Below are 24358 nucleotides of genomic sequence, written 5' to 3'. Positions count from 1 at the left end.
ATCTATTTGCTTCTCGTCTGTTCCACACTTAAGGTTCTTTCACAGATATAGCTCTCAAATCCATTTTTCTATTTTCTCACTCTCATGTCTGTCTCACTCAATTTAATGGTGGCTATCTTCAAGCTTTCAGGCTTGAATGAGAAGGCTATACCTTATCTAACATTTGCCCTGGGTCACTTTATTCTACTGAAAAATTTTCCTGGAGTTTTTCTACAAAAATAGATTTTTTTTTCTTTGCACTCTAATGGCAGCTGTCTTTTCCAATAGTACAAGGCTGCCAAACTCTTTTTCTTTTTATTCCCTTTTATTTTTGCTCACAAACTTTTAATTTCTTCCCTATGCTCATTCTTTCTTGTAATGCCTTGTTTATTTAAGCCAGTAAAAAAACAGCAAACTGTTCTAATGTAATGATATTCAACTTATTTCTCTGGTGCCCCAAGTTTAATAGCCCAAGATCTGCTATCAAAATTAACATAGTTAACCATATATCTTGCCACTGCATGATACTAGTCACCAATCTTTTAGCTTCTGATATCTTCTTTTGTCCAATGCCTGACTTCCAAGTCCATAGAATTTTCTTTTTTTTTTTCCAATTTTTTTTATACTTTAGCAAAGTTATTCAAGTTACCAGTTTCCCTATCAGTCTGTGTAGCATAGGCTCTGATGCATTAGCAAGCGAATCCTACAACTCAATGGTTTACCACAACAAAAATTTGTTTCTTGTCCTTTCAAATCCCAATATGTGCCTAAGGTTCTCCTTGGGGACTTTTCGCAAAAATGACCCAATGAAACTAGGCTATTTCTATTTTGTAATGCCACTACCTTCAACATGATTGCCATGCTCACCATTGAGGTAGAAGAGATTGTAGGAGATCACAGATAAAGCTTATGCTTTGGCATAGAACATCCTCTAGTCATACGACATCAGTTAGAACCCCCCCAGCCATATGGCCCAATCTAACAATCTAAATGCAAGGGAGGCTGAGAAATACAGTCTTTTGATAGATGCAGAAAGATGAAATGAGTCTGGAGAGCATTGTGGCAGTTTTTGCCACATACACACACGTACAGAGTCTAAATATTACATGATTTGAGCCTAATATCAGGATTAAATAACATAAGATATAATCAATATATTGTGAAAAATAAGACTGATCAACATATACTGTAAAACAATGCAAACAAGTATGCATTCTTGTTGAAAATTATTAATAATGAATACTCAGAATGTTAACATACATATAATTTTAGTTTTTACACAAAATTAGATGAAATTTTACACAGCCTACACAACTATTTGAATCTTGTACTATTTGAATTCCAATAAGGATCAATATAATAGGCATATCTAATATAAAGTATGTGACCCAGAGATTAATTGTCATTGGTAAACTTAGTATCAAAAGTCTAAGATTAATGGCTCTAATCCTCCTTTAATCTAAACGTAAGTACATATCATCTCTTATAGCTATTGTTTCTAACTTCGTCAAAGGAACTGAGATCAAGAAGAAAAGGAAAATTGTCTTCGGTATCAGTCAGATATAGGTATATTATTTGGGTTGAATATTCAAGTATGCATCATTTAATACAAACAGAAATAAAAAGAGTCAATGAATATTTAGCAAATCATTGTACTATACATTACACACAAACAAAACACTAATTATGGATACTGGGCAAAAAAATTAGCCAGTTGCATAGTGCTACCAAGAAAAACCAGGAATCAGAAATTCTTCAGGGACTATGTTAAAGAATATGAATTCACTTATTCATTCACTTTTTCTATTCATTCGAAATCATCGAATGAGTTCTTACTAACATTAAGCACTTTTCCAGACACAAGTTTATTTTCAAACACTTTCCTACTACTGAATTCTGGAGAAGAAGAAATAAGAAAACAGGCAAGATAAAATTTCTTGGACCAGGCATTTTTCCTAACTTTTATACTTTTCATGATCAGATGATACTTAGTGCAGTATGCAAAGTATAATCACTGGGCCAGGAAACAAAAAAATTTTCCAAGTCTTTACATTTACTAGCCTTATGACCTTGAACAAGTCACAGAAGCTCTCATTATTAAATGGTCAGCAACTATTTATATAGTAGGGAAATAACTATTCTTTCTATTTCACAGGGTAGTTCTGAGGATCATGTGAAACAAAGCTTGTAAAAGCAGTTTGAGACTAAATTGCTGTATAACTTTAAGGGGCCATTATTGTCTCTAAAATCATTTTACTCGATTATATTTCAGGAGAGAGCTTTTTTTTTTTTTCCAGTAATTATCAGTGTTGCTGCTACTTGCAACTTAAGCCATAAGGTAGACATTATTCCTAACTTTTTCTCTTTTCATTCTTTCTTTCTTTTGGTGCATTACTCCAATGAAGCTATCTTTTTCCAACATGTAAAATGCATTTATAATCCTGACTAAAGGAAGACAGGTTATATAGGGAAATGTATAAAAAATGTGTATCTAAAGATCAGGATGGAAGATATGAGTGATTTGTAGTACAACCTGTTATCCAAAGCACTGAACCCTGGAGAATATATAAAACATGTGCAGGAATCAATATTAAAACCATATTTAGTACAGTTTAAGAGGGCAATAGTGCCATTCAGCATTGCGTTTTACATTTACTAATGGATGAGAAAGGCAACTGTCATTTTGAGTTCCTCAACAACAAAATCCATTTTATTCTATAAAGTTGTTTAAAAAGCAGGGTGGGGAGGGGTTTCATACTGCTCACTTTCTTCTCAAGTTAGACTGAAATGCATGGAATGTGACTAAAAAGCTTTATTTTTCCTATGTTCTCTATATCATTGTTGGTTGGTTTTAGGAAGAGAAATACAAATTCAATCAAATTTTGTATTACAAAATTGATAAAAGTGATAATCATCGGGTCTCTCTTGAGTTTTATCATAACTGACCATGAGGTAAAAAATAGATGAAAGCAAGTAAGAGATAATTCATATCCTCCTGTTAGCATGAATAATTTAATACATTTTCTGCAGTTGAAATTTTGCACATAAACACAGTATGAGTGGTACATTGAATTGATAAAAATATATAGGTACCTGATTTTTTAAAAAAACACTTCCTTATGGGCCCTAAATTGACCTCAGTTTTTCCTAAATTTTAAAAATTATTTTCTTTTTACTGTATGCGGACGTAATGGAAGATAAATCTTGAAGGATATACCTGGAAAAGATAATAGTGATTATATGTAGTTGTAGGGATACAGGTAGTTATTCCTATTTTCATTAATTTTATAAATTTTATTTTTCTGCTCTGACAAAAATTTCTCTGTGGAACAAATTATATGCAAATTAAACATATTTCAATGTACTTTATTCATTTTTTAAATTTTTGTCTAGCCAAGGAATTCAATTACCCAGTCTTTGTTAATAAAATGAAAATTACTTTATTGCTCTTGATAAATACTTCAAAATATCTAGGTTTCTATGATGACATATTTCAAAACCATGATACTATTTTCCGACTAACATTAATGGTCATCCATCTCTCCAAAACACGTAAAAAATAGCAGAGCCACGAAAATTTGAATGGCTCACTAAAACCACCAAGAGTAGGGGGTTACATTCAAAGTACCTTTCTAGCTCATACTGGCCACCACTGTCATGTCTGAAAGACAGTTGTTGTATGAATAGGTGAAAGGCCCAGTAAAGGAGCTGTATGACTGCAGTTTTCCTAACGATTAAATGACAGGTACTCTGGTAGCTGCCAAATTTAAATCAATCATACTAAATTTAACACACGTTCTACGTGTGGGGGAAGAGACTACTAATAATCTTCAATAAAACAAAACATAGTTATCAAATGCTTTGAATAAAAAAAACAAGAGACAGAGCAAATTATGTACACAATGATAATGATTTTTCCTTTCTTGCCTGTTCTGCCTTCCTCCTTTTAGTCTCAATGATAAAGGCAACTTCTTTCCTCTCTTTAGCTCTTCATTTTCACAGAGAAATATAAGTAGTTACATACCAGAGACTGCTCAGTGTCCCACAGCAAGCAAAATCTTTTGTATTCAACTAATAAATGCTGCATATCTAACTCACGTATTTTTCACTGACGTTTTTATTAAATTTAAAAACAATCCAATAGTTTGGCAAAGAGTACAGACATTCCCATTTGTCCTACAAATGGCAGGATAATTTTAAGAAATGACTTACTTGGTCCTGGAGAGGCACAGAGCCTGGGTGAAAATCTATTCCCTCCGGGAACCCTTATGAGTATGACCTTGAGCCAGTTATTCCACATTGCATAGCCTGAAGTAAAAACAAAAAACATGGATAAAAATCTTGCAGAATTACTAAAAAGATTAGAGATGTTTATAAAGTGCTTCATTTAGTGCCTAAACATAAGGGACAGTAAGCAAAAAAAAAAAAAAATTTAATGGTTATCATTATTAAAAAGGTAGTATCACATACTGGCCTCCCAAGTTTGATGATGACACCTTAAAAGTTAAGATATTTTAGAACTTAGACAATATTATGTCATTTCATGTTTGAGTACCAGACTCTTTGCCAAGCAGAATTAAGTGCTGTCTTTGACTTATTGCAATTTTACTGAAGTACTTGCTTCTTGCTATTGCTTTCCCAATCATAACATAAGACTATGGAAAATAGAATGTAGATAACAATGCTTTAAAAATAAAATATAAGGTAAGATTTCTTTTTTAGATTTTTGTTTCTTTGGGTGCTAGCTTACAAAACATGTCAAGAATGATATGACATTTTAATACATTTTCAAACTTCTCAAAGAGAGATGGGATCACAAGCAATACTCTTGCAAGACTGTCCATCTCTGAACTGATATGATAATGACCTGCCTAGTCATGAAACTAATAAATGGAGCATTTGCTATCTGCAAGGCATTGCTCGAAAACCTTAATGTAAATAATTTTATTGGGTTTTGACAATGACTTGCTTTTTTCACATGTTGCATTTTGTTCTGATGAATTAGTAAAATCCTTAACCTCTTTCTCTATTTATCATCTTTGTAAATGGACTCTCCAGCTTCACAATCTGCAACCTTAAAGTTATTTTTGGCACCACCCTCTTACCTCAGTTACCTAATAAGTCATCAGATCCTATAGATTCTCCCCTAGATATATCTTCTTAAAATAATTAACTTTCTTTTAGTTTTAGTTTTTCTAGTTTAAGAACTGCCATAAAAAGCTTTCTACCTGACTCCATATCCCAGATTCCTCTGCCATAAATCCTTTCTCCACAAAATTATTTCCCCAGAGAAATAGATTCATAATTCATATCTACTTCAAAGCCTCTGAAAACCCTTAGTAAGGCTTCCATGGTTCTTCACATAGGCACCATTCCACACTGCAAGTTGGCATGGCTGCACCCCATGCCAACACCGTACCCCAGCTTCAGTATATCTATCACAATTAAATACCCTCTCTGCTCCTGCCATGTCCAACTTCTGATTACTCCCTAAACATAATACCAGGTCACATCTGTGCTCTTTGCTTGATCTACCCTCAAAATAACTTATGGTCTCTCCCTGATTCAAATCTTTTATTTGTTGGATTGCCTGTGACTCTGTGTCTGAGCTTTATGTGCAGGAGGCTTGTTAGGTTCTCAGCAACAATGCATGTTAGACATGAAAGAAGCAGTACTGGTCAGAGGCAAAGTTAAAAATTGGTGCAGTCGCACAGAGCCTTCAAGCAAGACTATGGCGAAATTTGGAACCAAGAAGGATTTTAAAAATTGTCACTACTTAAAGAAAGGGGAAGGTCATTGAACAGCATTGGATAAGGGCTGACCCTGGGGAAGGAGCATGACCTTGGACAAAGTGGATCTCTTAAACTATACAATACCTGAAGAAGGACTCAGTAGAGAACAGTTAGCAGCCAATAGTTCCAATCACAGGGAAAATGAGAGCCTCAGTTCTGAAGGCCATCCTGGGTGGTGCCTTACAGCAAACTCTGAATCTGCATTGTAGAATAGATCATCTCACCCTATGTCCCAGACTGCTTAATAGAAGCCTCTGTCCCAGCACATCCCATACTGCAATCAGGTTGTATGGATCCATATTTGAATCCCTCATCATGCTGTGAGCTCTCCCATAGTTGTCTTTGCATCTTCAATAGGCATCTCTTTTTTCAGGACACTACTTTGTCCCTTGGATGCTTTTAAAAGGAATAAAGGAATACCATTGAACAGTAGTTGGATTCATGACAGAATAAAAATAACCCACACCTGCAATAACAATCCCTGATGTTTGTCCTTGTAAAATTTATATAATGGTTATGCTATAGTAAAGCTGAAGTTTTAATTAGCATTGTTATTTGTGTGTACTGGCATACAAGGAGGTTAAGTTTGCATGCTGAGAATTACTGAAACACAAAGAACTATCCTTATAATGGAAAAAGCAGTTCTAAAGGCACAATGAATTATAAACATCATTTAGAAGACAGAAAGGGGAAGAAATGAAAAAAATATATAGATTTAGGAGAAAGGATAATCAGGACTCACAATTTAAAGATTAATGGGGGAGAACTGGGATGAGATATGGAGGACAGATAAATTGTTGGGAAATATTTGGAATCACCTGAACTCACTGTGAACAAATCTAAAGCCATTGCAGAATCACTGATGTGAGAGAAATGAATTAATTCTCAATTAGCTACCAGAGTGATTGTAGCAGTTTGAGATTATGAATTCCAAAAAGAGATATTGATTACATTTGTAAACTGGTTATTCCTCTGGGCATGATACCCTTTGATAGTATTAGATTCAGTTGAGATGACTTTGATTAAATTATGTCAAGATTAGGGTTTTGATTTGACCATGACATTGGGGCGACTCAGTTTGAGTTCCCACCCCACTTGTAGTCTATATAAATGGATACTCAATCAAGGAGACACACAGAGTAGATACACAGGAGAAGGTACACAGAGGAATAGAGAGAGCACCATAGATATGGAAGAGGAGAGAACTTGATGCTGGGGCCCTGGAGAGAGGTAAGCCATTTGCCTGATAGTTTACAGCTGACCTCATGAAGAGACCAGAGCATATGAGGCTGGAAAGAAATGAGTCCCACAGTCTAGAGCTGAGATCTGAAGAAACTGGGCCCACAGAGCCCTAAGAGAGAGAGGAAGCAGAACTCTTGCAGACATAGTCCACCATCTTGCTTCAATATGTGGCAACGGACTGGGTGAAGAAGTACCTCTTATGGTACCTTGAGTTGGGCTCTTTAGAACCTTGTAACTGTACGCTTTTACCTCAAATAAATACCCTTATTAAAAACCAACAGATTTCTTGTACTTTGCTTCAGCATCCCTTTGGCTAATACAGTGATCATTGGGTAAAATACCTTGACATTTCAGTTGGTGCAGAATCTGGCATGACTACCCAAGGAACAAATGTTAAGTGCCATGTCCCTCACAGTACCTGGCACATTGGAGAAGCACAAAAAATATTTCGATATCCTCCTCTTTTTCCCAATGGCAAAGATTTTATGTCAGCTTTACCTTTCATTTCAGAGACTTGCACTGGAGCCCACAGAGTTATGACATTTAGGTATCCTCTATCAGTCTCAGCTGTACCTCTCATGAGAGGCCATAGTCGCATACATGACTTGGCCTGGGACTTCAGAAAATGAAACTAAGCTGTTTCTCTCATTTTTTTCTCAGTCCTTTTTTTCCTGTGTGCCCTCCCCTTGTCTTTAAGGATCCATACAGCCAGTGTGGTCATTTTAAAGGAACTTAAAATGTAAAGGTGCTACTTATAATGCATGCACAAATTAGATGCAGATTTAGAACATGCCTCCTCTTTCAAAATTAAGAAATAAAATTAGTTGCCATTTACTTAACGAGCAGTATTCAATACATACATCTTGCAAAGTAGTGCCCTAGAAAATATGCTAGAGAAAGATGAATAAAACATAGTTCCTTCCCACAAGGAGCTAACAGGTTTGTTGAGAAGGCAGACAAATATACCACTAGCAGTAATGGATGGAAGAATAAAATATGTACTGTGGTTGAGATGCAATTAATGTGCTGTGAGAGCAGACATAGGAATGATTACACTTGACCTAAGTGAGACCAGAAGATGTGGAGCTTTTCATGACTTTGGGTGTCCCTAATCATTCATTAATTGACTCCTGCATGTAAATCAGTGTTGTTGGTTCAGTATATGCCTCCTAGTAATTAATAACCACTTTCTACAGTTAGTTTTATGTCTTCCATCTATGCCTTTTTGCATGCAATAAAGTTATTTAACAAATGATCCTACACAGGTCTTGGGAACACCAGTTTTATAATGAGCCAAAAATGACTGAAAGGAGAAGGAACAATGTGACACACATCTCAGCATTTAATATGGCTTGGAGGCCAGCAATGAGAAATACTGTAGGAAATAATTGGAGAAAGCAATTAAGGGTAAAAGAATGATTGAAAGGAAGTAGGCTTGAAAGAAAATTTGCAAAAAATAAGATTTCACTCAATCATGATAGAGCTAGTATGACTAGAGTGACAGGATCTAAAGCAGTGCCTACTCAAGGTTGTTTCAAGATGTTGGGGCCATAGCAACAGGAAAGAAAGGTTAGTAGATTCAGGACCGAAATTCAACCTGCACTTGGGGATTGCATCTAGAAATTGACAACAAAACTGAAGATTGATGGACATTTAGATGACCTGAAGATAATGACATCTGAAATTGAGTAGTCAAAATATGTGTTGCCCAGTGGCAGAATGACTCGTGCTACCCTCAGATGTGTGAAGGAAACATATGTTCTATATTTTCTCTATACCCAAGACCTTGTAACAGCAGAGAAAAGGACCTTGTTCTGCTCCTTTATAGAGTGCCCTGACTGGTTTGATAAAGTACAGCTTACCTAAAGCTCTTGTGTTTGCCTGATTCTGTTGTTAAGAGCTTCTGATTTCTGCAACAGATGCTTTTGTATTCTTTCTTGATCTCACTATGGCCTCAGGACTCCTGTCTATTGAATTGAACTTCCTACTTTTGGCTGCTTTTCCTACTGACACATGGTCTAAGAGTGCTCTTACTGTAGCAAATACCGTGATATTGGCTTCCTCTCTACAGGAATTCTGAAACTTACTTCCATGTCCACGCACTCAGGAACAGAGGAATGCTAAGGAGAAAAGGCAAAACCTTCTCTATGCTTGACAACACTGTTCCACCCTGAAATCATGCTGAAGCCTACAATATTAGCTCAGGGGCATTCTATGCTGTAGTCTCCTTCCTGCATTCCCCAAATGAGTTACTGGGAAGTAACCCACATTGAACTTCCCTCAAAGTAAACCAAGCTCCTCCAATGTATTGTAGACTTTGCAAATCCAAGACTGGAAAACCAGAGCACATGTTTCACCTGACTCTTCTCTCCTTGTTTTTCTACCTTTTCTTCTAAATTTTTGTGGAATCAGAAGATTCTTCATTTATTTCTCCTGGGACCACTACTATATTAAGTATTTTCCTGGGACCACTACTATATCAAAATCTGTCATTTGAGTTCCGAGGCCCAGATGATATTATGTTCAATGAAGAAAAGGGGAGAAAATCCTTTCTCTCCAAATAGGATCTGACTTTGAAATATATAAGCTTCAACATTTTATTTTGAATAGCAATTTATAAATACTGTCTTTCTCTTTTTTGTTTTTCTTTTGAACCATATTGAGTTCTGCAAACAAAAGTACTATGGAGCTTGCCTTTAGAGACAAAGGTACTCTTCGGGAAAAAAATTTTTTTTTATGTACTTGGGACCAGGTATTGAGCCTGGAATTTTGTATATGGGAAGCCAGTACTCATCCACTGCCACATCAGCTTCTTTAGGTTGGTTTTATCATTTGTTTTGCTTGTTGTCTGTTTTTGATTTTTCAGGAGGCATGGAGAACCAAACCCAGGACCTCCCACATGGGAGGCAGGCACTTAACTGCTTGAGCCACATCTACTCCCCCTTTTGGAATTTTTGATACATATTTTCTACCCCTATGTGAAATCAACCAGATCCTTTTTATTTAAAAAATAAACAAAGAAAAGATAAAAGTTGACTAAGTAAAAGTCATTCTACATAAAGTATATGACTTAAGTGGGGGAGGCTAAGATTTTTTAATTAAGTATATTTTGTTTAGTTACACTATTTCTGTTTTTCTTTTGAAGCTGACATTATTGAACATCTCTAGACTATAGCCAAAAATCCAATTCCTTCACAGTAATTACTAGAAAGTCCATGTCTAAATTAACAACAACAGAACTCTCACTGTTTCTTAGTAAGGGATGAGATGACTTTATGGTTTAAATACACAGTATTCTGAAATAAAACTATAATCTGAGAAAAGTCATGTAAGTGTGGAATACAGTTATGAAACTATCATAATAAAAAGGAGCCTTGATTCACCCAGCCTAGATTGGCAAATGATTAACAGAAAAAATAAAATCAAGAACCATACTTTGATAGTATTTTATAGTGTAAAAAGAGAAAGTATCAAAATTATGAGAAAACTATGATTTAAAAGTGACCATTATTTAATAGATCATGAGTCAAAATGATTGAAATGTCACTTTTTCATACATTTTCATCTCTTCTTCATTAAAAGTTTTACACTTAAGATTGACCATATAGAAAAGTGTTTTGAAATTTTTCTGCCCATAGATTCAAAGAGCACAGATTCTCCAAGTGACAACATTAGAGAAATGCATATTTTTCACAGTTTTGACTTAAGCAGAGTTGATTAGCAAGAGAGTGCACTTACCCTTGGCTAGTCTGACATGGCAAAGAAGAACTGTATAAGTCAGGTGTACTAGTCAGCCAAAGGGGTGCTGGCGCAAAGTACCAGAAATCTGTTGGTTTTTATAAAGGGTATTTATTTGGGATAAAAGCTTACAGTTACAAGGCCCTAAAGAGTCCAACTCAAGGCTGCTTTTCCACCAAAGTCAGCTGCCATGTGTTGAAGCAAGATGACAGGCAATCTCTGCCTGGTCGCTCAGGCCTTCTCAGCTGCTCTGTTCTCTTTGGTTACAAACTATCAGGCAAATGGTCCATCTCTTTTCCTCGTGCTTTAGCTGTTTAAACCTTTTCCTTTCTGTCACATGGCAGGACCTAAATGACCAAGTTCTCTCCTCTTCTGTGTCTTTCCGTGTGTGAGTATCCATTTATATCAGCCCACCAAGGGGGCAGGGACTCAATCTGAGTTACGCCCTACTGACATGGTTGAATCAAAGCCCATCTTAATAGGTAATTTAATCAAGATGAGTAAGCTGAACCTAATGCTTTCAAAGGGTATCCTACCCAGAGGAATAGATTAGTTTATAAAAATAATCTCTCTTTTTTGGGATTTGTAAATAATCTCAAACTGCCACAGTAGGGTATGTTTTTAATACACCTTTTAATTTTAGAGTAATTTTAGATTTATAGAAAAGTTGCAAGGATAATAGAGAGTATTTCCTAATACCCCAAACCCAGTTTCCCCTATTGTTAACATCTTGATTACTATGGTAAATCTTCACACATATACAACTAATGAACCCACATACATTTGTTTGCAAGTGACAGAAGACTAAGTCAAAGCAATAATGATAATCGTGATGATGATGATAACAAGGTTGATGATGAGGATGACGACTGAATAGTCCAGGAATAATACTGGCTTCAAGCAGGATTGGGGGCAGGGCTCAAAAACTGTCACCAAGCTTTAGTTTATTACGGTTTTTGTTTGTTTGCTTGCTTGCCTGCTTGTTTTACTATATTTTGATGCTGTATTCCATTTTCTTAGCTTTATATAGATATTTCCAACATAATGGAAGGCAGCAGCAGCAGCTTCAGGCTTACATATATATTCTTGACCACCAAGCGTATGTTTCCAAAAAATCTTAAGGTTGCTTCTCATGGGTCTGACCCAGGTCATGTGACCTTTCCTGTATCAGTTACCGTAGAAACAGAACTTGTGGACTGGCTTGACCAGCAACCCATCCCTTCCTTGGATACAATGGTGGGGTCAGCTTTCACAAACAATTGATTAAGGAAACGATGCTTCCCACAGGTAAAATTAGATTGCTGATAGCATAAGAGAAAGGAAGCTGCATAAAAATTTAGAAAAACTAAAAATAAAAGAAAGCAAAAAAAATTGGGGTATTAAAAAAATGAAAATATTAGAAAAAATTTTTTTGATGTTTTGCCTTTCATCACTGTAATAACTGTTGTCCTGTATGTATAGTGGAAATTTTTCCCATTTCTTCCTCAGTGTCTTTTTTTTCTCATTTTATCTTCAAAGAAGTTTTAGGTCACAGTAAAGTCACATACAGTATATAGGAAACTCCCCTATACCCAACTGTCACCCCCCTTCCCTATTAATGGCCTTTTTACATATTCATGGTACATTTGTTACAACTGATGTGCGAATATTGAAGCATAGCTACTAACCACGGTCAGTAGTTTACATTATGGTTTACATTTTAGACCATACATTTTATAAATTTTTGATGAAATTTAACATGGCCTGTATCCATCATTGCAAGATCATGCAGAACATTTCCATTTCCCTGTGACTACCCCTCTTCCATCTATTCTATTCCTCCCTCCCCCTCCCCTTGGGGCCTATAGTGACCACCAGACTTCACTCCTTGAAGGACAAGATTCATAGATACTTGCAACAAGGCTGAGGGCTTGACACACTAGTCTGTCCTCCCCTATTCAGAAACACCCATGATCTGGAGAGACAGCCTCCCCTCTGTTTGAGAACATATGGGGATTTCCCAAGATGGGAGTCCAACACCTTCCCGCCTATTATATGGGTCCCCACCCGCTGATATAACTCACTATGACAAGATGAGCTCTCACACACTCCCTAGAAACCTGCACCAGGCATGCCCTGTGCTGAATGCCCCCACCCCCACCCCCGTTCAACATCCTAAGCCAATGACAAGGACAACTTCCTTGTCATATTCCCAAGAGTTTTCTCAACATCGTAGTTTCAACCACGTACCCACCAATCCCCAGTATTCACCTGCTCGCTCCCCTAAACCCTCCCCCCAGTTTATGGACCATCTGACCTATCCTTCCCAACCTATCCCCCGTCAAGCTTGCACCACCCAAACCAATAGTGTCCCTACACCCCTGTCATATCCCTTCACTGCACAGCTACTCACTTCCACCTTGTCATAGATTTCGCCCATGTGGGCATAGACTCACAACCTTCTCCCTTTCTATTTCCTGTAAACCTACCTTCCAGACTCTAGCTTTCTGAGTTGGCTGATTTGCTTAATTCATTATATATCCTTCCATAACCTACAGAATGAAGTGGGAGAGAGTGTAAACTACAATGTAAGCTATAATCCTGCTGTGTGGCAATGCTCCAAAATGTGTTCATCAAGTGCGATATATGACCTCACATATATATTTTTAATGTAATATTATTACAAAGTCAATAAAAAACAAAACAAAACAAAAAAAAAAAGTGCGATATATGGACCACACTTATGAAAGAAGTTGTTAATGTGAGAAAAGGTGGGAGATGTGGTGAATGGGGCATCTGGGAATCTCTTATATTTTTTATGTAATCTAGGTATCTTTTAAAAATAAATAAAAATATATTTGTTTAAAAAATATAGACAAAAAGAGAGAGAGAGAAAGGATACTGAATTTCAAGATTGCAAAACCATTTGATTTCCACTATAACATGCATATAAGTACTTGTGTTAGTCTTGAAAGCATACTAGTCTACCAGCATTTCTAGTCTGAATTGCATTTATAAAAATGTTTTCCTGGATCTTTATATTTCTATGGAAATGACAGGAGAAAAAAGATGTTCCTTTCCTTCATGTTGGTTTTCTTACAAGTTGGTGGTGGCAATTGTTCAATATAAATAAGAAACCCAATTCACTTTCAATATTAAAAAATATTTTCCTTACAGCCCATGACAAAAAATAACACAGATCCTACCAGCAATATTTTCCAATATTATATATACATAGTATTTTAAAAGAATATCAAATTAAAACTAAGGTCATTTTGAAGATATTTTTTAGGTTATAAGTATTTTCATTCATGAAAATAGCAATAATACTTAATATTTATTGTAGGGTTCAAGCACTATGAAAAATATTTTCAAACAAGATATGCTATAGTTCAAAGAGCAACCAATTTAGAATGCAGCAAAGTAAATTCCAGAAGACAACACAGCTAGTAAGTAATTTTATCAGATAACACCTACATGTCTCTCCAGATCTTCTTTGTTTTATATGTTCTAAAGATCTTTGGCCACTTGTTGCAGCCCCAGTCACTGGATATCCTCTGTGTGATCTGAGACCAAATTGAAATGGCTACAGTATTTTGACTCCTCTCTTTATATGCCCAATGCACAACTTTCGTCATTGCCCTAGGTTTCCCCATTCATACAGAAACATATGGCACCATGGAATAATTCAGTGCCTACACTTTAAATATCCTGGAAATGGGAAGTAATTATAACATTTAAGGTTAACCTTTGACCAAATGACAGGAGCCAGAGGAAAATAAATCTTTTCTTCCTTCCCAGGTATGGACAGTCCTATGAAGCAGTTATTTATAAGTCTACCTGGCAGATAGTCCCATGAGGTCAAGCATTCAGTCAATCTTGATCCCAAGCAGTGGTCAAGCTTAGGAGCACACCCATGTAGAGACCCTTCTTTCCCTTCCTCACTCCTTTTGCACTCTTTCCTGCTCCCAGGAATTATATTCAAGAAAAACTCAGCAGCGGGAAGCAGCTGTGGCTCAAATAGTTGGACTTCCTTCTACCATGTGGGAGGCCCTGGGTTCATGTCCCGGGGCCTCCTTGTGAAGGCAGGCTTGCCCACATGCTGCAGAGAGCCACCCTGCCTGCAGACACCCCAGAGAGCTGACTCAGCAAGGTGACGCAACAAAAAAAGGAGACAAGCAAAAACACAGAAAAGCGTGCTGTGAATGGACACAGAGAGCAGACAGCAAGCAAGCCGCAAGGGGGAAGGGGAAATTAAACAAATAAATACAGACACAGAAGAAGGCACAGCAAATGGATACAGAGAGCAGGCAACATGCAAAAAAGCCACAAGAGGGGGGCATAAATTTTTTTTTTAAAATTCAATGGCACATAAGCTATGCTATGTACTCTCCTTCTAAGAAATTCCATTGAAGGCACTTGGTACCGGAACAGCCCTAGAAAGCTAATCAGGCTAATATTTAAGCTGCATTATTGATTAGTCTCCCAGCAATAAGGGCCCATTCTGGTGTTAGGTAGGATTGGTGATGAGGTCTGGTATGCTGTGGCATCACAATTACTAAGGCTTTCCTCTGTGGTTAATCAGGATCAGGTGCAGGTAGAGATAAGACTTTATTTAGTATATACAGAGGCTGTATGCTCAAATGGCATAAGGACAATGAAAATCGTAAGGACTGTGGATTGAGCTGTCTTTTGTTAATAAATTGGACTTTTTTTTTAGAATGTTAGAAATAATTTTTAATTTGGAACTTACAATGTGCCTAGTACTGTGCTTTTGTTTTTTCTGCATACCACTCCACCACCAACTCCTTGCATTGGTGTGAGACATTTGTAACTCTTGATGATAGCACTTTTAAAAATAATGGTACTATTTTTTTAATAGTAGTTACTTTTGTTACAATTGATGAAAGATTATTAAAATAATTCTATCATTTGTCTATTATTTATGTTAGGTGTATTTTCCCCTACACCACCCTATTTTTACTGCTTTTTTCATTTGTAGCATACATTGTTATAATTCACAAAAGAACTTTCTTACACATGTACTATCAACCATAGTCTATTGTCTAAAATAGAGTTCACTGTTTTGTACAATTCTATGTTTTATCTTTTCATTTTTATTCTAGTAAATGTACATCCTAAAGTTTACTCTTTTAACCACATTTACTTATACATTTCAGTGCTATTGATTATAATCACAATAATTATAAGTTTAGAGGAACCAACTGCCAATTTGGGGCAATCTGTGAAAGCCAGAGGATCTCTGTGACTTCATTTAAGGGAATCTTAGCTCCTTTGAGTGAAGTGCATTCTGTGCAGAAAGTCAGGCCCATGATTTAAATGTAAGTGAGACAAAAGGAGACTAAATATGCTTGTGAGATCTCATGTATTTAATACAGGTTCTTGGTTGAAAAGAATAATATTTTGTGAACTAGGGTAGGAACATTTATGTGGACAAACCAGAATCTTGAGGCCCATATTTCCCTTGAATTTACTACCCTCTCTCTTACCAAAGAAGAGAAGTTTTCTGGCTTGGAAAGCATACAAAGAACTCATGGATGGTGATGCCTCCCAAAATGGTGCTTATGCTATTTAGGAAGAGTCCTGTCACCTTTTATTTTTTTCCAGGCTGATTACAAAGCAGGGAAATGCAATATTTCTTCCAGAAAGAAGCCGTTCAATCACCAACAGAATTGGAAAGGCTGAATAATATGTATTGCATAGGAATTGAGGGCAATAATTGTAGTAGAGGATCTTACAGGTTAAATTTATGACTGATTATGCATCTAAGTGGGGTTTCCAGGGAAACAGATTGTGAAACAGATATTTGCAAGCAGGAATTACTTTGGACAATACTATTGGGCATAATACTTGTAAAGGTATGAGGAGAACAGGATTGGACAAAGGGAGGAGTTGATTTGTGATGCAAAGCATCTCAGGAGATTTCATTGGGAATTCTGCAACTGAATTACCATTCACAGTCATCCCAAGTTAAGGCACAAGGATGGGGCTCTGAACCCTTTCATTGACCAGTTACTCAATGTGGAATATAGACCATCGACTTAGAACTTGTGTGAGGCAGCTCTCATTGGACAAGATCAGTCCTAAAAAGGAACACAGCTGTGAGCCTTTGGTCAAAACTATGAGCAGCTGGAAAAATGATGTCTCAGCCTTGCATGGGAAAGTGGACAGCATACCATAGCAAGCACCTTATTTCGGAAGAATTTATTGACTGTGAAGTGGTCAAGATTGATTGTTCTGTCAAGGAGTGAAGTCAGTCTTCATATCTGTTGAGATGATTCTCTGAAGCTTGAACACAATGATAGCCTGCACACAATGATAGCCTGCAGACAATGATGTGGAGGTCCAAACTTCCTTGCCAAAGTTTGAAGGAAGGAGAAAAAGATCTAAGGAAGTAAAAATGTTACAATAAATTTTGATGTAAACTTGTGAATGCACCCCCAAACCATCGTAGCTATTCAGTTTGAGTGGAGGATTTGAACACCAGGAGATAAATAGAATTTTAGCCCAAGTCTGATGCCAACGTATCCAACATGTCTATACAAACACCCTATAATTCATTCTCTGGCCCCCAAGTATATAATTGTGACTGATATACTTAACAACTGGAAAAATTTTCACACTGATTTATGACCATAAAATAAGAGCCATTGTAGCAGGAAGGCCCGAGCAGAAGACCTCCTCTATTTGGAGGCAATACTACAACCCAGGGGAACTGCAAAGATAGGAACCCCCATCAAATACTTAAGGAATGCAAGAGTGGTTGTTCTGATGAAATCCCCACTCAATTCACCTTCCAGACTTAAGGAGAAAAAGAAATGATCCTAACTGGTAAATGGCTTTATGGGCACTTACCAATGTTTTAATCCTAATTGCAAACACATGCCAAATATGGTATATTTATTGGTGCAATTCCACATGGCCTCTGGCACTGGCATGCATGAACTGATTTGGCTATAGCATTCTTCTTGATTCCTGACAGTGGGAGGAATCAAAAGCAAGTTGTTATCACATAACAGGGGCAGCAGTACTGATTCACTGATTACCCCCAGCCAATGTTAACTCTCATGTTCACTTTCATGAAATGCTCTGCAAGAACCTTGATCTTCTTGAAATTCTGCAGAACACCATGCTGGTCTATAACAATGATGTATCATGCTAATTAGACCCAATGATCAGGAACTAGAAAATGTTCTGTATATCCTAGAAAGACACATAAATGCCAGAGGGTGAAAGAAATTCCTATTGAAAATCTAGGTACTGGCAAATACATGAATATTTTAGTGGTTCAAGTGGAGTGGGGCATATCAGGACATCTTTTCTGAGTTGAAGAAAAATTTGATGTAAGGGAAGCAGCGGTAGCTCAATCAGTTGGGCTCCCATTTACCATATGGGAGGACCTGGGTTCACGTCCCAGGGCCTCCTTGTGAAGGTAGGCTTGCCTGCCTGCTGCAGAGAGCCGCCCGGCTGACAAGTACCATGGAGAGCTGCCCAGCCTGCAAGTGCCATGGAAAGCCAACTCAGCAAGGTGATACAACATAAAAGGGAGACAAGCAAAAACACAGAAGAGTGTGCATCAAATGGACACAGAGAGCAGACAACAAGCAAGTCACAAGGGGGGATGGGAAATAAAATAAATAAATGCAGACACAGAAGAACACACAGTGAATGGACACAGAAGGCAGACAACATGCAAAAAGCCACAATGGGGGGGGGAACAAATTTGATGTACCTCACACTTCCTAACTACAGTGCTAAGTGTACATTTTTGTGTTTTGGCAACAGCATATACTATACCTTAGAATACTATAGAATACAGTTCTGAATCAGTGACTGGGTGATTAACAAGGCTGCCAGTTTTCAGGGTAGCCAAAAGCAAAAAAAGTTTTCCTGCACAAGGGCAAGGCAGTGGCACAAGCTGCCCTGTCACTCAAATTATGTGGCCCAGGAGATATGAGAGTATTAGAAGTATCTTGATATAGTAGGGAAGCTATATGAAATCTCTGGCAAGCCCCAGTTAGAAAATAGATATGTAGATCCCTAGGCTGTAGAACAGTATTAAGTTTTCTGCAACCAAGAACTTAGAGATTTTCACTGGGAAGGAAGGAAGGAAGGGAGAGAGGGAGGGAAGAAACCCTTTTGATAAACTACTAGGTCCTAATAGAAAAATATCCTGACCATGGACACAAAATGACTATGTGAACACAACTGCCTAACATAACTTGGGTATTATTAGAGCCACTCAGTCATCATTTTGGACAAGTGTAGCAACAACACATTGTATAATGAAAACGATAAAATTTTTATCTTGCCTGAGTAGGTCCAGAAAGCATGAATAAATTGCATGAATTTGTGACCCAGACTCCCATCTCACCTACCTCTACAACATCTATATTTACATCCCTCCCTCAAGCTCATACAAAGGTCCTTGTAGGAAATTTCTTGTGAACAACTGGTAGAGAAGAAAAATAAATAAATCTGGGCATGTTTCACAGGTGGATTGGCCCATTGCGTTATCCTTCAAAGAGATTCTGTCACTGTTTGGACTTGTGACTACTGTCTTAGGGAAGAAGAAAGGAAATCTTACAATATATGAGGTCTCATACTGTATTGATGTAGCTGGATAATATAAGAGTATATCAGTAGATCTGAGCGTAGGTAAACCAGATACTTTCTATGTATAACTGCAGATCATCTAAACCTCATCTGTCTCTAGAATCTGTAGCTACTTGTTCCAGTCTAAGATGTTGTTGTGAATACCCACTCTGGGCAGACTCCAACCAGGCTCATCAGGTATAACCCAAGAGTTGGACATTCTGATATGTACATCAATGTTCCTAATGTCTTTCTTCACTATTACCAAAAGTTGGAAGTAACCCAAATGTATTAGTCAGCCAAAGGGATGCTGATGCAAAGTACTAGAAATCTGTTGGTTTTTAAAAAGGGTACTTATTTAGGGTAGAAGCTTATAGTTATAAGGTCCTAAAGAGTCCAACTCAAGGTTACTTCCTCACCCAATTCCATTGCCACATTATGAAGCAAGATGGTGGGCGATGTCTATGAGGGTTCAGCCTTCCTCTTTCCTCTTAAGGCTCCATGGGTCCAGCTTCTTCTGATCTCAGCTGTAGGATGGAGGGCTCATTTCTTTCTGGGCTCAACACTCCTCTGGTTTCTCCACAAAGTCAGCTGTAAACTATCAGGTGAATGGCTCAGCTCTCTTCCCAGGGATGCAGGATCAAAGCTGACAAGTTCTATCCTCTTCTGTATCTATGGAGCTCTCTATTCCTTTGTGTTCTTCTATTTATCTACTTCCATGTGTCTCCTTGATTAAGTGTCCATTTATATAGTCCACAAAGGGCAGGGACTCAAACTGAGTTTCCCTAATTCCGTGGTCAAAATCAAAGCCCTAATCTTAACATAATTTAATCAAAGACATCTCAGCTGAATTTAATGCAATCAAAGGGTATCATGCCCAAAGGAACAGACCAGTTTACAAAAATCTCTCTTTTTGAAATTCATAAATAATATCAAACTGCAACACTAAGTGCCCATCAACAGATGAATGGATAAGCAAAATGTGACATATACATACAATGGAATATTACTCAACTGTAAGAAGGAATGAAGTACTGACACAAGTGACAACATGAATGAGTCTTGAAAACCTTATGTTGAGTGACTTAAGCCAGTCACTAAGGACAAATATTGCTTGACTTCCCATTGATATGGCCTAAGGATATTGAGCAGACTCACAGAGATAGAGTCTGGAAGGTAAGTAAGGAGATAGAAAGGGTGTAGAGAGTGGTGAGCTGATGCTTAATTTGGGCAGAACCTATGATAAGGTAGAAGGAGGTGGTTTGGCAATGGATGGGGGGTTGGTGGTACAGGGATGTAAGTGGGGTCAATGGTGCTGTAGCATGAGGGTGAGCAGGGTTGGGGGGCTGGATTGGGCTATTTATTGAACTGGGAAAGGCATGGAGGAAGGGTGTTATCTCAGTGGGTGGAGACCAACATAATAAACAAGAAAATATTAACCTCCCATCCTGGGGAGTCCTGTTATGTTCTCAAATAGAGGGGCAAGAATCTCAAGTACATAGGTGGTGCCTAATAAAAGAAAACAGACCACTATATTAAGCTCTCAATATTAATGCATGTAATTATGGACCTTATTCTTATAAAATTGAAACTGCCTAATAATAACTATTGCCTAAGAGTTACCTCCTGAAAACCTCCTTGTTACTCTAAGCCAAATTCAACAAATAATTGCACAACCTCTCTCCCATCCCCACACGGGACATGACTCCTGGGGATGAGCCTCCTTGGCACTGAGGGATTAATACAAAGCACCATCATGCATTTAGAGAAAGATCATGACCAAAAGGAGGAAACATAAAACACAAAAGAGTTTTTACAGATAAGAGATTTCAAAATAGGTCAGGAGATCATTCCAGAGGTTACACTTATGCATGTTTCAGACAGAACTTTTTGAACTGCCACTGTGAATAAAGCCTAAAAACCTCGAATAGGGGTGTTTCTGAGGGCTCTAGAGTCAAGGTGCTATAGGCAAGGCACACAACCCCTTAAAATCAACATCTTGTTGGTGGGCCTTATCTTTCAATATATGACATCTTTCCCCAATTAACAGTTAGGCTCATTTATAATTTCTCTGCAAACAATTCTTCTACCCCTTTTATCTGAGCCCAAAATTAGCACTATATCCATTAAATATATGTCCCAGAGACTTAAATTTTCAGTCTGTTCATATGCCAGTTGAGCCCTGAAACTCAGAAGAGTTACAACCAACACCTACTCTCCAGGTCATCAGACTCACCCAGGATAACTAAAAGATGATGATGAACAACCCCATCCCCCAAAACAGAGAGTATCTACAACTGCAAGCAAAATAGTTCCTTCCATCTGCCCCATAAGATCTAAGCCCCCTCTCAATGTGACAGAGAGTGGCGGCATCACCATGCCAAAATCCTCAAGTTTTAGAAATGAATAAATATAAGGGGCATGCAACCATGGAAAAAGTAAACTTATTAAAATTGCATTAATGGAAAAACATGTAGCACTGAGAGGAGAGAAAGGGAACAATAGGTGGAACACAGGGCATTTTTAGGGCATAAGAATTACGTATAAACCACAGTGTAAACTATAGATCTTCGTTAGTGCTTCAATATTTATTCATCAATTGTAATATAAATACCATACTACTGTAGCATGTTATTAATAGGGGAAGATGTGGGATGGGGAGGGGTGGAGGTGGGGTATAGGAGAATACATACATTTTTTTTTTTATTTTTTTAAAAAAATATTACATTCAAAAAATATGAGGTCCCATTCAACCCCACTGCCCCCACCCCCCACTCCCCCCACAGCAACACTCTCTCCCATCATCATGACACATCCATTGCACCTGGTAAGTACATCTCTGGGCATCGCTGCACCCCATAGTCAATGGTCCACATCATAGTCCACACTCTCCCACGTTCCATCCAGTGGGCCCTGGGGGGATCTACAATGTCCCGTAGTTGTCCGTGAAGCACCACCCAGGACAACTCCAAGTCCCGAAAATGCCTCCCCATCTCATCTCTTCCTCCCATTCCCCGCACCCAGCAGCCACCATGGCCACTTTTCCCACACCAATGCCACATTTTCTCTGTGGACATTGGATTGGTTGTGTCCATTGCACATCTATGTCAAGTGGGGGCTTAGATTCCACATGGATACTGGATGCAATCCTCCTGCTTTCAGTTGTAGGCACTCTAGGCTTCATGGTGTGGTGGTTGACCTTCAACTCCATGTTAGCTGAGCAGGGTAAGTCCAATAAATCAGAGTGTAGGAGTTGAAGTCTGTTGAGGCTCAGGGCCTGGCTATCATATTGTCAGTCCAGAGATTCAAATCCCCTAAATATATCTTAAACCCCAACACCAACTACAATTCCAGTAAAGTATCATGAAAGTCTTGTGAAAAGAGATCCCATCTGAGTCCAGTTCCATCATGCAGAAACACCAGCTCCAAAGAAGGGCCATCTGACATGGCAGTGAGCCCCATCTGCCATGACCATAGAACCTGTGGGTCTCTTTAGCCCTCAGAAGAACCAATACCTGGGGTTGTATCTACTTTATCTGTCCCTTAGACTCTGCTCAGTTGTGCATAAGGGCAATCCTTCTGACAACCTCCAGACTCTTTTTTAGAAACTTGTAGCCATATAAACTCATTTCTCCTTTCCATTTCCCCCTTACATTAGGTCAAACAGCATTTTTAACTCCTGTTATTATATGTAGACAGGGATATTCTGCTGATCCGCATTGAACCTTTAATTCAAGGTCATTTTCTAGTTGCATCTTCAGCTGGTATTTGGTAGTGATCCCTCGGTGCCAGGGAGGCTCATCCCCGGGTGTCATGTCCCACGCTGGGGGGAATGCACTGCATCTACATGCTGAGTTTGGCTTCGAGACTGGCCACATTTGAGTAACATGAAGGCTGTCAGGAGGAAACTCCCAGGCACAATGCTGCTCTAGGCCTTGTTCTTATTTCAGACATATAGTCTCACAAGCATAGTAATTAGTATCAGGAGGCTACTGTTGGACCCTCATTCCTTCCTGGTTCTTACCGTTGCACCTGTGGGACTGGCGCTGCTCCCCTAGGGACCATGACAGAGCCCCCCCGGCCAGGAACCCAGTACCCCACCCCCCCAGCTGTTGTTTTTAATTGTTTCCACTATGAGTATATCTAAACATTACCATGCACCCTGGACATATGCCCTGTATAACTCCCTATCAACCATATATAGCCTGTCAATAACATCCCATACCAGTATTCCTCTGCCACCATTGTTGAACCACTCTGTGATCCAAAACTTCCTGTAAAGTGAATCCCAATATAATGTCAGGTTCCCTTACTAGTAAAATGGAATATAGCGATGAGTTTAAAGGTTAGATCTAGAGTACATATTGATTTGAAAAATTTCTACATCCTATCTTTTTCTTTTCTTTTTTCCTAATTATTGAGCTTCTCTTCACAAGAGTCTTAGATCACAGTAATTCATATATACAATATACAGTACTCTCACACATCCACCATAAAACCTTTTCCCTTCCACAGTGATAATCTTTTAAATTATTCATATCATATTTACTGAGACTGATGTACAGACTCTGAAACAATAGCTTTCAAACAAGGTGACATCTGTGCTTACAATGTGGTCCATACTTTAGGATATACAGTTTTCTAAATTTTTTAGTTATCCTATGTTTTACATTATGGTTTCCATTATTAGTCTGTCGTCCCCTATATGTTTTTGGTGTAATATTACATGTTTTATATTAATCATCGTATACTCTAGCGAAACTCCTCTCTTGCCCCCACATTTACCTTGGTTCCATCCATTCAACATCCATTTTCCCCTCCCCTTGGGGCCCACAGTGACAGCCAATCTCCATTTCCCGAGGAGCCGCGTCCAGAGATACTTGCAGCAGTGTTCAGGGCCTGACTTGCTCAACTGCCCTAATGCCCTGGGAGCCACCCTTTCTCTCGAGAGATGCAGTTCTCTCTATTTGATGGTATTAGTCCTCCCCAGGATGTGGGTCCACCCCAACTCT

General features: G+C 38.1%; 1 protein-coding gene across 1 annotated transcript in view; it reads right to left on the bottom strand.

Moving 5' to 3' along the window:
• Positions 1-348: 348 nt before the first annotated feature.
• The window catches only part of LOC139439382 (atherin-like), a 91654-nt gene continuing 67644 nt past the window's right edge, over positions 349-24358 (bottom strand). The window contains exons 3-4 of the mRNA XM_071216522.1: positions 4192-4287; positions 349-3196 (exon numbers count right to left, since the gene is read on the bottom strand). Of these exons, the coding sequence (XP_071072623.1) occupies positions 3141-3196; positions 4192-4287 (152 nt within the window). The 3' untranslated portion in view covers positions 349-3140. The remainder of the gene's footprint in view (positions 3197-4191; positions 4288-24358) is intronic.

This window comes from Dasypus novemcinctus, chromosome 8 (assembly GCF_030445035.2).
Source record: "Dasypus novemcinctus isolate mDasNov1 chromosome 8, mDasNov1.1.hap2, whole genome shotgun sequence".
Lineage (NCBI taxonomy): Eukaryota > Metazoa > Chordata > Mammalia > Cingulata > Dasypodidae > Dasypus > Dasypus novemcinctus.
The sequence above is the reverse complement of the archived record's forward strand: the minus strand, read 5'-3'. Positions and strand labels throughout refer to the sequence as shown.